Source organism: Topomyia yanbarensis, unplaced genomic scaffold (genome assembly GCF_030247195.1).
Source record: "Topomyia yanbarensis strain Yona2022 unplaced genomic scaffold, ASM3024719v1 HiC_scaffold_34, whole genome shotgun sequence".
Classification (NCBI taxonomy): domain Eukaryota; kingdom Metazoa; phylum Arthropoda; class Insecta; order Diptera; family Culicidae; genus Topomyia; species Topomyia yanbarensis.
In genome coordinates this window covers 201,031-215,418 of record NW_026683536.1, presented here as the reverse complement: position 1 = coordinate 215,418, position 14,388 = coordinate 201,031, and the positions used below count along the sequence as shown (strand labels likewise).

The 14,388-nt window shown below is 39.0% G+C and overlaps 1 protein-coding gene across 1 annotated transcript in view; it reads left to right on the top strand.

Moving 5' to 3' along the window:
• LOC131695303 (uncharacterized) overlaps positions 1-13,256 on the top strand; it is a 33,832-nt gene extending 20,576 nt beyond the window's left edge. The window contains exon 8 of the mRNA XM_058983772.1: positions 11,508-13,256. Within this exon, the coding sequence (XP_058839755.1) occupies positions 11,508-11,594 (87 nt within the window). The 3' untranslated portion in view covers positions 11,595-13,256. The remainder of the gene's footprint in view (positions 1-11,507) is intronic.
• Positions 13,257-14,388: the final 1,132 nt, after the last annotated feature.

Here is a 14,388-nt window from a genome sequence, read left to right as displayed (position 1 = left end):
GTTAACATGTAAAGTGTGCGCAAAAAATCTCGTCAGAACATGTATATGAATATTGACTACAGTGGCGTAGTAGCGGGGGGGGTTTTGGGGACGAAACCCCCCCCGAAATATATTGGAGAAATTTGAAAAAATTGAATATGTTAAACAAAAATATGCCTAATATTTTAAATGAAATTCTCAAAGTTTCATTTGCAAAAGTTATCTTGTAAAAAAAATTCCTTGTGGTGAAAATTGGCTGCAGACTCGACACCTACCTGTCGGCACGTTGTGGAGGCTAGCTCAACCGCCGAGGACTATAACGAGTAGATCACGGCGAAGCGAGGAGCTAGGAGCTTAATGGTTCACGAAACGGATATCGGTACCGAGAGAAATTTCGCCACATTCTGTAGTCCTTGACTGACGGCGAACATGAACTGGAGAGTGTGAGGGAAGTATCCCCATAGAGGCCACCAGGCGATTCGCTACCGCATCGGTCAATGGAACCCTGCTGCAGCACGAAGAAGGACGGGCGGTAAGCTAAAGTCGAAGACGAAAGCCTTTAACGAAAACCTCTTTGTTGAGTTACTTCGGCGAACAACGGAATCAAATACGTTGATACGGCTGACGGCTAACAAGAAGGATTGTGACGGCTTGTGACGTTACAATGTCACGAAAACTAGGGCCATGTAGTAGACGGCGTGCAGCTTACTGGTTAAATGAGTAACTCAGTATGCTATACGCTGCTTGTCGTAGATCCAGAAGGCGGGCTCAGAGCGCAAGATCGGAGAGTGAGAGAGGAGCGCAAGCGACGTATCTAGAAGGTAGGGACTCTTTAAAACAGGAGATCAAGCTTAGCAAGCCAATTGCCATAAGTAGCTGTGCTGAGAAATAAACGCCAGTCCCTGGGGGACGCGTACTGAGTCGTCATGACGAAGATGAGGGTCCGTCGACACCAGCTGAAATATGCCCGGGTAAGCTAAAGATAATCGTTGAGGGTCTCTTCCCGAATCACGATTCAACTACCTGGTCACCGACACCGTACGGCGAAGAAGAAGGAGGTAACACAGTCGAGTGGCAAGTGACTAACGACGAGCTCAAAGACGCGTCGATGTGACTAAAATCAAAGAAAACCCCTGGTCCGGATGGAATACCAACAGCGGCGCTGAAAGCTGCGATCCTGGCATATCCGGACATGTTCAGACATGCTGAAGTCTTTAGACGATAGTAATCCCCGAAATGAGGAAGGTGCAGAAACTGATGTTGCTGCCAAAGTCAGGGAAGTCACCGGGCCATCCAGCCTCGAATAGACCAATGCCGCAGCGTGGCATAAAAGAATGAGCCAGATCCTGAAGAGCTACTTCCAGAGTAGAGCACTGCTGTACCAGACGAACAAAAGGGCAGAAGGCAATGCGAGTCGCAGCGGGCGTTACTCAGGGCTCCATTCTCTGTCAAACACTTTGGAATGGGATGTAAGATGCACTGATAACATAAATTCGTGAATATAATAAATCATGCAATGCACGAATTCATTCGTCGTTTTCTGCAACGAAGTATTTTCGTGCATTGTAAATAGTAAGTTTCGTTCATTTCATGAACAAGAATGGCCGTATGGTGAGCGAAAGCTTTCGTAAATTTTACACATTTAATGTACACTGCACGAATGATATCGTTGATAACGATATTATTTTTCGTGAATGAAATGAAATGTTTTGTTTATTTTAATAAACGTTTGTGTATATTACGAACGATTTCGTTGGTCGCACGAAATCTTTTCGTTTATCTTAGAAAAGTTTTCGTATTTATTGGCCTCTTATTGTTTTCAGTCGATCTTTTAAGATCGATGTTTTTTTTATTTAAAAAAATCTATCTGGCCAATACGATTTTATTGTGATTCGAAGAAATGGCCGCTTGATGAACGAAATTTTCGTTTATTTTAATAAACGTTTATGTATATTACAAACGAATTTGTTGGTTGCATTTTATCTTTTAGGATCGATGTTTGCCAACACCGATATCGCTCTGGCAGAGAAAAACTCAAAATTATTCATACAAAATCAATGAGCAGTTCGCGACGGCTCAACTGATTCTGTACTGCTCCAGATTCTAAATCAACTGGAAGCGAAAGAGGTTCTGGAAATCTTCCTGCAACCGGCGGACACGACTACGACTACTAAATAGTCAGACAACAACAATTATCTGACGAATAGCAACAATGGCTCCATATTGCTCTTTTGACGTGGACGGTTTGACGAATGGTGCTCGCAAATATTATAAAGATATTCGTATATAACAGCGAACGACTCGTTTGCTGAATGAAGCTGTTTCGTAATAAACTAACGAAAGTCATTTCGTGGTTTTCACGAAAAACTCGTAATAAAAAACTACAAGGGGCAGCCCTATGGGGTTGCACGAACTGTAGACGTAGGACTATACTACTTAATGTAAAATATTTATTTTCTTAGTACATTTATAGTAATAATAAATCAAACATATTTCTTACGTATGGTTTAATCACAACCAATCAACATCGAATATTACATATTGAACCAAACCTTCTTGGTTATCAGGTCATTTCATTTGTAGTAGGTGATCGAATCCGATTAAACTTATTTAAGAACATCTGAAGAAAGAAGACAGAAACTGTGATTGAACTAATATCTGGAACTAAATCTTTATAGAATAAGATTAGCTTGTAAAACCCTTTGGATTGTGTGTGGTAAAAAACCCGGACCAGTGAAGAAAAATCAAATTTTAGACAATATAATCACATTTCATATATAGACCAAGCATTCTAGTTATATTTTGCCATTATTATAACTTTCCTAAAGTACGCATACAAATATAGCGAATGCAGTGGTCTTAATCATATATCGAAACTATAAATATATAAGAATCAAAAACAATTTTATATATGCACAAGATGCGTTTTTGCAACGGTTTTTCAAGTGGCAGTGTATTCATTCATAAATAGGCTTTGTAGTATGTACCTATTAGTAGAATCAAAGTACTATAGGCTGAGTGGATATGAATCACGTGATGGGGAAATGAATCAATTAATTGATCGAACGTAAATAATAAACTTTCGTTGTGCAATTTAGTAACAAATTAGATCTATCTACCTACACATACCTACGCTTCAAACATTAAACCCAAGCGCACAAAGCAAAATGAATCAACGCTGATGATAGAGCGAAAGAGACAACTAATACCACGACACTATGTTAACCGTGTTTGCAAATGGAGCTCGCATGTACAAACTATTTTGTGTACGAATAATTATACATAAGTGTGCTGGAAACGAGCACAACACAAAAGATAGCATAGTGTTTGAACGGACAAGCTCATTCGCATTCACTGGGTAACGTACCTCCACAGGCAGTGTAACGGACTTCTAACTCAGCTACACTGGCTGTAAAAAACACAGCGCAGTGATCTGCTTCGCCAGCCGTTCAACAGGGAACTGAGCGTGTCTGGCCAAGTCCGTTCTTTAAATAGTCGATGATGACGTCATTCATAGAAGCGTAGCGCGCTAGGTACACCAATCTGTCGTACAGGGCTTGGGAAGCGCTATCTTCTGTGTGTTAATGCGCGATATTTTGACTAGGTTGTATATTATTTAATTTTTTAATGCTATTATATAGAAAATCATTGGGTTTATCTATTGGAATCTATTCTTAGAAGTATTTCGGGGCGATTTGCGCAAAAAAATTGAAAATTTATCGTGAGATGGCTGAATTATATGCGTTTAAAATTGGACCACTTTTCGTTACATACCATTTTTGTAGAATTTACAACGTGCACCCCTATATCGAAAACAAAGACGTAGTCCTACGTCAAAACAAAAGTGTTTCGATAGAACTACGAACGATTCATCATATGTACGAAAAATTCGTATATTTTATGAAAGTTGTTTATACGAAATTAATTCCGAGAGATTTACGAATATGTTCTATCAGTGTGGGGTCTTAACACTGCGGCTGCCCAGGAAAGTGAAAATCGTTGGTTTTGTGGACGATGTGTCAATAATGGTGAGACACTTGAAGAAATGGAGGTATCGGTGACGGAGACAATAGATGCGATCGAGAGCTGGATGAACGGGTCAAGCTGCAAATAGCTCACCACAAGACGTTGTTGTTGGACAGCAACTGCAAAGGGGTTCAGCGGATACAGATCACCATCAAAGGGCATGTGATTGCATCGAAGCGTGCACTGAAGCAATTGGGAGTGATAATCGACAACTGATTGCGCTTAAACAATCACGTTGATTACACATGCGAAATGTCGGGTCTTTATCTAGTATTTAGTCATCGATACTGCTTGGGGTGCGGCGCTGAAAACCAAGTGAAACCGCGAAAAGCTGAACAGGACGCTTCGACTACTGGTCGTACGAGTTGCGATTGCGTACCGGAGGCAGTATGCCGTGATGCCGCGATGATCCCCATCTGCATTACTCTGACGGAGGATATCAAGTGCTACAATCAATGAAATATCAGAAACGTGAGGTAGATGATGAGAATCGATTCGATGATGACGTAGCAGCAGGAATGGGATAATACGGAGAAAGGAAAGTGGACCTACTGGCTCATGCAAACCTGTCGACGTGGGTCAATAGAATGCACGGAGAGATGACCTTCAACCTGAAACAGCTTCTACCGAGCCACGGCTGCTTAAGGAGTATCTTCATCGGTGTGGGTACGCAACGTCAACACTGTGCCTTGAGCGTCTTTGAATGTCCGGGGTTTCAAGTATTTGAATGTCCGAGGAGAGTCTTTGAATGTTCGAGATTTGAAGTGACGTGCAGGGAGCTACTTAAAATGGGAGAACCGGACATCAACCCGGATAATGTAGCCTACAGAATGACAAGCGACGTAGAGACGTGGAACGCAGTAAACAGAGTTATGATGTAGATCAGTGATTCTCAACCTGGGGTCCGCGGGCCCCAGAGGGCCGCGAAGTCATTGCTGGGAGTCCGCGAAGAAAAATATATTTTCCGAGTGCATATTGAAATTTCAAATCTTGTTTCCTAACAAATTGAAAATAACATATTGATAGCATACAAAATTGATGTTTATCTGTGGGGGTCCGCAGCAACCCAGTGTGATATCTAAGGGGTCCGTGGTACGAAAAAGGTTGAGAACCGATGATGGCATGACCGTCTTACAGCGGAATAGACATCGAACAACGATTTCGGGAGAGCAATCACCGCCAGGGAACTCTCCGCAGGTATAAGCTAGATCCACCGCCGAGGACTAGTCGAGTAGACCGCAACAGAGCAGCGAGTATGAGTCGTCGAAACGCCAGCGAACCGGACGTCACGCTCCATGCGAATTCGCCGGACCGACCACGGCTCCCCAGAATCGATATTGGGAAAACTTTTTTCGCCAGGGAACTTTCCGTTAGCGTAAGCTAGATTCACCGCTGGGGACTAGACGGATTAGACATCAATGAGACACCACTAGTCGCGGGTCATCGGCGCACCAGTGCACCGGATACCCAGCTTCACCAGAATCGCCGAACTGGCACCTAGCTGATTGGCTCGATCTCGGGAGAACTTCTCTCGCCGGGGAATTCTCTGTCGGAGTAGGCCAGGTCCATCGTCGGGGACTAGACCGAGTTGTTTGCGAACAAGTCGAGGACTGAATGGACCATCAAGGAAGTAGTGCTAAATGGCCCAAGAAGAGAACTAAATGGCTTAAAGGAGTTGCGGTGCTAAATAGCACCGGTTACGGAGCCAAAGGGCTCAAGAAGTTGTAGTACTGAAACCAAATAAGAATCGGTATCGGGAGAACTTCTTTCGTCTGGGACCTCTCCTTTAGCTTACAGTCAGATTCACCGCCGGGAACGAGACCGCGTAGACCGCGACGATACACCACCAGCAAACCGGATGCCCCATTCTACCGGAATCGCCGAACTGACCGTAGCACCTGGTTGGTTGGCTCGAACTTCTCTCGCCGGGGAACTTTTCGTCGGTGTAGGCTAGATCTATCGTCGGGGACTAGACCGAGTAGTTCGCTAACCAGTCGGAAGATCAACGAGGAAGTGGTACTGAATGGCACAAGGGAACTGAAGGGCTCAGTAAATTAGACAGTCTGAAGTTTGCCGCCCAGATTGTCCTCGTAGGGGAAGAGCATTTATTCTCTACCAACAGCTAGTTTTCCTACCTTGACTACCCAAACCTGTTCCCTGAGTTGTTGGTTTTTGAACATTTTTTCCTGCTCAGAATGTTTTTGAACATTTTTTCATATATATACAAAAAAAATTTCATATCCCCCCCCGAAAAATTTTCTTACTACGCCACTGATTGACTAGCAATCTTGCAAAACCGTTGGGGCTAGATAGGATTTCCTAGATTAAGTAAATATTATGTTTGAGCACACGAAGCTTATGGGTCTTATTTCATGGATTTTTGGAAAATACAAAAGATATGTTGCAATGCATTAATGTACTAAACTAATCGGAATTTTATCTACTAAAAGACTGTTTACTAATCGAAAGAGAATTCCTTAGTAGTGATAAATGCTATCTCCAAATTTACGTAAATTTTGTTAAATATAACATTGATGACCCTGCCAAAATAACTAGAAACAATAAATTTAGGTGAGCTCATTAATTTTAGCCTCACACTTGCTTACGACAAATCAAAGAGAACACATCACACTGACTGCTCCTGTGCCGAATTTTTGTGAGCGGCAGTGTGCATGGTCTACTGTCTAGTTCCTTCTGGCTGTTGGATTTGCTATGATGCTTGCAGTTACACATTCTAAGTCAATTCAAACACAAATGTTGACACTAATCTGCTCAGCAATTGGTTCGTTTTTAATTAGCTAATGCTTTTTTACAATCATCATCAAGATTGGAAAAGATGCATGACTTCTTGAAGAAAGCTGTAATGCTTTTTGATTAGAAGTTCGTTTAATGAAAATTTAGGAAACAATTTCAATTAATATTACGTTCACACTAGTGTATAGAAAAGATAGAAGAGATACTCTTAAGGCGACTTAGATTAGCTGATTCGTTTTCCTCCTCCGTGATTTCTGATCATCTCTCTCATTTTATTCCAAAACAAACAAAACACAGACCAAGAGACTGTCATATACATAGACATGAAATCGAAATAATTGGATTTATAAATTCAACCAGTCGCTACATTTTAGTCGCAACAGTGTTTTAATACGGAACGAATTCATCACACGAGAATGAAATTAAGTGCCAATGAAAATGATATTGCGTAAAGCTAAAATATAATAAAAACTGTCCTCTCGGCTATATCGATCTTAGTAAATTGAAATATTTTTTATCTTGTAATAACAGGATTTTGGAACTGAAGATTACTAGCATTAGTCTCTTAGCTTCTGTGTAAGCACAATATATTTTATGTCTGTCTTCTAACAAGTATTTTTTATATTAAATTATTTATATATTTATTATTTATACTAAGAATACAGAGTGCACTGACCTAATACAGAAATTCAAAAACTTGTCATTTAAATTTAAAATGGAGTTGCCAGTATCAAGTATTACATTTGAGTTTTGTTAAACGTGACTATCACTTGCAATGAAGCGTTCACTTTTGGAGAGTTTTAGTGCTTACCCGTCCATAAAAATTCTTCCACTTTTTTTAAAATAATTCGTTTAGTTTAATGCTTTAACTAATCGAAGCAGAGGTTCTTTTATCTATTTCTACCTATTTTCAACAATAAAAATAATAAAACGCGTTTTAATGGATGTCCAGCGTAAGCTCTTAGCCATTGCACGTTGATGCCTGTTTACGAGGCGAGGAAATACTTTTTCTTCACCAACTGTGTATAGAGTGTCGTTGATATTTATCTCGCTATTGAACATTTCCGTGTCATCTTCGTGGTTGCTGCCTTTATGTTCGCGAGCATCTGATTTCTTCCTTACTTGTTGCCCTTACAAGTGTGAATTTCCTCAATGATTGTGCTGGTTGTAGATTTTGAGATACTTGACGCAGCTTATGTCATTGTCAATATTACCTGCCACAAATTTGGTGTTCAGCTGTTTCTGATCAGGGTTAATCGTAATGTGCAATTTTTTTCAAAGAACTGGAACGTTTGTCCTTGATATGTACAAAGAATCGTAACTGAACATTGATTTTCTCATCGTCCACATATATGAAGCTCTTAATTATAGCATTGTCATACATAACCATGTGTTTTAAATTATTCAAAATGAATGCTTTCGCCTAGACCAATTTGTTAAATGCTTTGAGCGCTGAATACCTGACATGGTAGAACTCGATAAAGGTGACTACCGTAAGTCTAACCTCTATTTTCACCTTCAGATTGCTAGGGCAAGAAGTATAGTAGCAGCTTCCTTTGTTCTTCAGACAAGGCACACAATATATAAGTAACTATATTTGTCGTTCACTTCACACTGGCTCGGACAGAACCATAGACCACACTGAGTTTCGTGACCATTGTTTTTGCTTGTTGGAATCAGCAATCTTCTTTAACTTTTTCTCAATAATCTGTTCACGCCAAACGAGCTACATAATTGTTGAAAGTCGCTGATAGTCATGTTTTTTTTTTAATTTATTTCAAAAGATTTCGGGGGGGGGGGGGCATTAGCCCCCTAGCTCCACCTCCTGCTACGTACCTGCTGTATAGACTCTTTATGAGCTATCCATAATCGATTAAATGCTGCCAATCCATAAATCCTACGACGTTGGTGGGGCACGGTGTGAAAGTTGCATTGCGTTGCGTTGCGTAAGCACGGTATACTTCGTAGATTGCAGACTGATGACCTTCATTTCCAGCCAGACTACTTGAGGAGCATTGTTAGGGAATAACAATTGATCCAGTCCAAGCGAGAATTTCGCCTGAGAGCCACCATTGCGGGCCACGACCATCTTTACCGTAATTTGGGATGAGAAAGGAAGTGTTGATGTGGTACGGAACGGAACGGAAGGCCCCGACTCAGTGACACTGGGTTGTTAGTCAGGATTCGTTTCAAGCAAGCGATGTGACTGAGAATATACTTTCGTGCATAAGATGTTTGAATAGTTTATTGATTGTAGGATACGTAAATGTTCTAGGCGTTTAAACTCTGGGTAATCGTTTATCGAGATTGTTTCATCGAAAACAACTTGAACTCCGGACAGCCGGCTGTCGGGAGTGTTGTCGACAATGTAAAATGGGCCGTAAACAATGAGTCTAAAAGTGGTATTGTGGAACATTTATAAATTATGTCACGCAAAGATTACCCAACACTAACTAACTCTCTGTCATTTTACCACTTTATTTTTATCCTTGGTCTAATACGAATCATAAAATTTTAGTATTTTCTTCATTTTGTAGTATCACATTAATGCCGCTACTCGCAAAAGTGTTCATGTTGCATGGAATTTCCTATATACATGGCGCAATCGTGCGTAAAACGGCCGATTGCGTCAAAGCACATGACGTGCTCCCCTCCCATTTATTTCACAATTAGTCATATCTCTTCCTCCTAATAGCGTGGCAAAATTAATAAATGGTCCTTATTGGTATAATCACAAGCATATTAAGATTCCGTAACTTGAAATTTTCCACCTCGTTCGAATAAACGTTGCGATATTACAATGAAGACGCGAAACAGAAAAAATAGAAATGCTGCGTTCCTAAATGATATTAACATCATGCACGAATCAAACACCCCCCGTTTCCAAATAGTACGTACTTATTCTTAGCTCAGTATAATTGACTGATGAGTTAATGGACTAAAAGTAAACCATTATATATGACCATAAAACATTTGGGTCATTCCATGCGAAGTGATCAAGGCACGTGTAATCGACCTTCACGGATTTGAACAAAATTTGGAGAAATTGTTCATCTAGGGCCAATTTATAAAAACCCAACTTTTGGGAAATTGCCAAAACCCTTGATTTTCTTTTGATCATATCTCCGGTTCTATTTACTCTAGAATCAAACTGCAAGATGGCTTTCGAAGAAAATTGTTCAAGGAATCTAGAAAAATAATATTTTCCGGCAGTGCTGCCAACTATGCGATTTTTTCAGTTAAATATTAAAAGGTAATTTTTCTCTCAATACATATATTTTAATTTTGAAAATTCTAGTGCCATCGTGTTCCTCAGACATCTTTACATAAAAAACACTTATAATCTCAATATAATTTGAGCGGATCCTGAGATACACCGTTTTAAAGAGAAAAAACTGCAATTTCCTATATAAAATCGCAAGCGCATAACACTAAAAAACCAACGAGTATCAGAATACTCATCAGTTTAGAATATCAGTTCTAACATAATTTTTCGAGAAGTAGACGAGAAATGATTAAAAACTACGTTTTTGGTTTGCTTCTAGCAGATCAGGGTCAATTTTTATGACCGTTTGAAGATTTTCTCAATTTTGGCCAATAAAAATGGATTTTTTATGAGAAAATGGGAGTTTTTTCCTTCAAAACGGTATATCTCAGGATGTGCTCATATTATATTGGGATGATAAGTGATTTTTATGTAAAAATGTCTGAGGAACGCGATGGCATTAGAATTTTCAAAATTAAAATATATGTATTGAGAGAAAAATTAACTTTTAATATTTAACTGAAAAAATCGCATAGCCCTGCTGGCAAAAAATAAAAAAAATTCTAGACTCCTTGAACAATTTTCTTCAAAAGCCAACTTGCGGTTTGATTCTAGAGTAAAGAGAACCGGAGATATGATCAAAAGAAAATCAAGGGTTTTGGAAATTTGCCAAAACGGGGGGGGGGGTGTTCCCATGACCCGAGGGGTGGTTCAATTGACACAAAAATTTGGGTTTTTATATATTGGCCCTAGATGAATAATTCCTCCAAACTTGGTTCAAATCCGTGAAGGTCGATTTCAAGTTTGCATCTTTTTTTGATCACTTCGCGTGGAATGACCCACTTGTTTTTTATGTTGAATTGATTGCCGCAAATTGGTAATTGGATTTGAATTGATCTTGCAAATTGTCATTTCTTCACCCTCATACATAATTCAAAAGTCATTCACTCGGACAAGACCATGCATATTTCCCACATGCATTAAAGACCCAGTGGATTCGTTTCCTAGTTGGTCGAATAAACACTAAACAAACAAATAAATTAGTTTGCTCAGTCTAAAGAAATATCAGCTCGATTGGCATCAACCGCCGGATACGTGTTCCCTTACAGTGCCATCAAATGAAAGTACATTTAAAATTACATACGACAAAATATGTGCAATTCAGAATATAACAAAATGAAGATTGCTCAATTATTTGCATTTAAAAAAGATCGGAAAAAATTAGTTGCATATACAAGGTGGTTCATTTTCAAAGATAGCACTGCTGATGACTCACTTTATAAAAATAGATGATAAGGGACGGACGAAAATAGCTGACCACCGCCCGTTGGTAGGGCACTGTGTAAAAGAGTATATAAAAGTTACTGTACCTCACCGCTTATTTATTTTCCGTATTTCATCCTACTTAACTAAACGCGTGTACTTGTTAAGCGAAACTGAATTGCTGCAATGTCCTTCTTTTCCTTTTTTTTCTTCTCTACAGGACAAATCATTAGATCGACGGTTTTGGAAACAACTCAGCAGAAGACGACGCGCCAGCTTGCATGAGCTCACAGCTAGCGAAACATAGAAACTAGAAGGACTAGATTAGTTAAACAGCACGCAGCTGTCCCCCTAATGCGTGCCATATTTCATAATGTTTGTCGATGTGAATCAACAACTCTTCGAAATGTTTCGATCTGCTAAAACTCGACTCAGCCGACCTACCTAACTCTATCTATATATCGTACTGTAAATCGGATTAGTTTGTTCTTAGATAGCATGATATGTAAAGTTGCTGCAAAATTCTATCCTCTTTGTCCCTCAATGTCCGGAGTGTTGTAATTCTTTGAAATAATGACGGAAATTTCCAACGGAGACGGTGACAAACACACAGTTCTAAATAGTAATGGAATGAAAAGGAACTCAATAGAATCGAATCAGAGAGGAGATTGTGTCTTTGGCAAGATCTATGTATCGATAATCAACAATGAAGTAACACGTTAGTGAAGTTCTGGTTTTTGGATAGAATCGTTAAATACAATAATTAGAGTGTAGCACGGGATAAAAAACACAAGCAAAGGCAAACAACAGAGGAACATGCTGGGCGATAGCAACAATTAAGCGAATCAATTCGTGATACTAGGGAATAATGCATCTTTTAACTTTTACATAGTAACGCCAGCAGTAATTAAAAACCTAATTGTAAAATTTTGAAAAATACCGTAGTCTAGGAGCAAATCGTTTTATGTGTACATATTTTTACGATGAGTTTTATGAACACAATTTGTTACCAATACTAGAAAATCAAAAGAGGCGTTACGCTGAAGTGAAAACGAACTTGCAATTGTTAACGCATAGTGATTATAACTGAACAATTGACGCTTCTGGAGCAAGTTAGCGATACTTTGTAGAAATTTGTCTGTGTTTAGTGGCAAACCAATAGCGAAGTGGTGGGTGGTTTTCTTAGTTAAGTGTTTTGTGAAGGGTAGCTACTTCAGCAGAACAGGTCAATTCGAAGCCATACAGAATGGATCCCGTCCTTAAAAGTTTTTTATCAACATTCTGTAAACGGTTATGTCTACACAACAGAGCCAAAGTATCTCAGTTGCATTCTTGACGTCCAAAATGATTTACATATTCCGTCGGTTCATCTCGATTTTTTTACAAGAAGATATTTTGAAACGGTTTATAAACTTTTCAGTAACGTCGCGTTTTAAAATTTTTATCTTGTTACTAGATAACTGAAACGCCAAAAACAGCAGCTTTACCAAACAGAAGGATGATTGCAGAACTTTCACGAATGAATCACGAAGAAGAGGAGAGCGTAGATAAGATTTACGATTTTTTAACTTAACCCAAGTTTACAGTAAAAATTCATAAAAAAATCAAAATCTCAGCAATTTTAAAAACTTCTACTACCAATCGACTTGGCATCAATGAACTTAAATATTCATGATACGATACGAACACAGTAATTAGATTAGCTAAACTTGAATAAAAGTCTTCATCATTCCGCAGATTTCAAGCATCAACTAAGATATAAGAAGCAACATAGTCGGAGTATCCAGCACTAGTCAGACATAGATTTTTAAAGTGAAAAAAGACGTATTTTGCCTTACGAAATCGTTATTCTACATACTCAAACACTAACAGGAATACACAACAATAGTAACAGCAATCGAAGATAACAACCATGTCGAAAGTTGACGGAAAATAAAACCAATTGATTTCACTCTGATTGGAGAAAAAAGTCTGGAGTCTTTTCATATGTACATATACTCGCAAATTGGAACGCCAGCCTTAGCAGATATCACAATACGTTCTATTTATATAATTTCCATTGTTATTGTTGTTATTCAATAAAGTAATTTTAGCGCTATCTATCAGAAGAACTTAACTGCACAACTGCAGTGCACATTCGTTTTCGAGCGCTCGATCGAGACACAAGTCTTTTACTGCCAGTCCGTGCAGTGTATATTCGACAAAGAATAGTGCTAATCCGCGTTCAAGGTTATTTTGCGCACTCTCAAGCTCGTCGAGGTTTCAGTATTTTTTCCTTCTTTTGTGTTTCTGTTTCTGAGTACCGTTAGCCGGCCAGTGACCAGTGAAGCAGTGCTCTTCTAGTAAGCCGTCTGGATACGGCGGGAACCCCGGGAAAAAAGATTTTTAATTTATTTCTAAAGGCTTAGGTTCTGCGAAAAAAATTCTGTAGGAAATATCTTTATCGGCAAACAATTGGAGTGAGCAGTGAATGCAGATGCTTTTCCAACTGATTTGCAGATCTTTGGACTATATATCTTTAGGCTCGCTGATATGTTCTCATGATTTTTTAGGTATATAGTCCAAGCCTTGCTCAAAATACTACTAAAAATGTTGATATTTTCATTCAAAAATGGATTAATTTGCCGGCCGTTGTACCGAAGCATTTCCTTACAGTAGCGTTAGTGATGCGCACGATATCTCTGCAACGGATGAACCGATTGAGCAGATTTTTTAACAGTTCTTTTAGTAGTTAGATCTTGAATGAATGCAATCAAATTAGTAATTGAAATGGCGGTAATTTTTTTAAAAAAATCGATGAGTGTTTGTTTCAAACTTGGGATGGTTTGTAGTGATATATAGTGATATATGATGCTTAACGCAAACGCTATTTAAAATAAGGAATGTTTCTAGAACGTCTGCAGAAATATTTGATCGGTTCATCGAATGCATATTTCGTCTAATTTGTTATACCGTAACTGTAATATCTGTAAATTTTTGGATGTATGAAAAGAAAGACATAACGCTGTAGCTGTCCAATATCATGCGCATCCAACCTATTTGAATGTCGCTTTCAAGGATGCAGGAAGGATTTTTGAAGTGATAAGATCAAGCAATCCAGA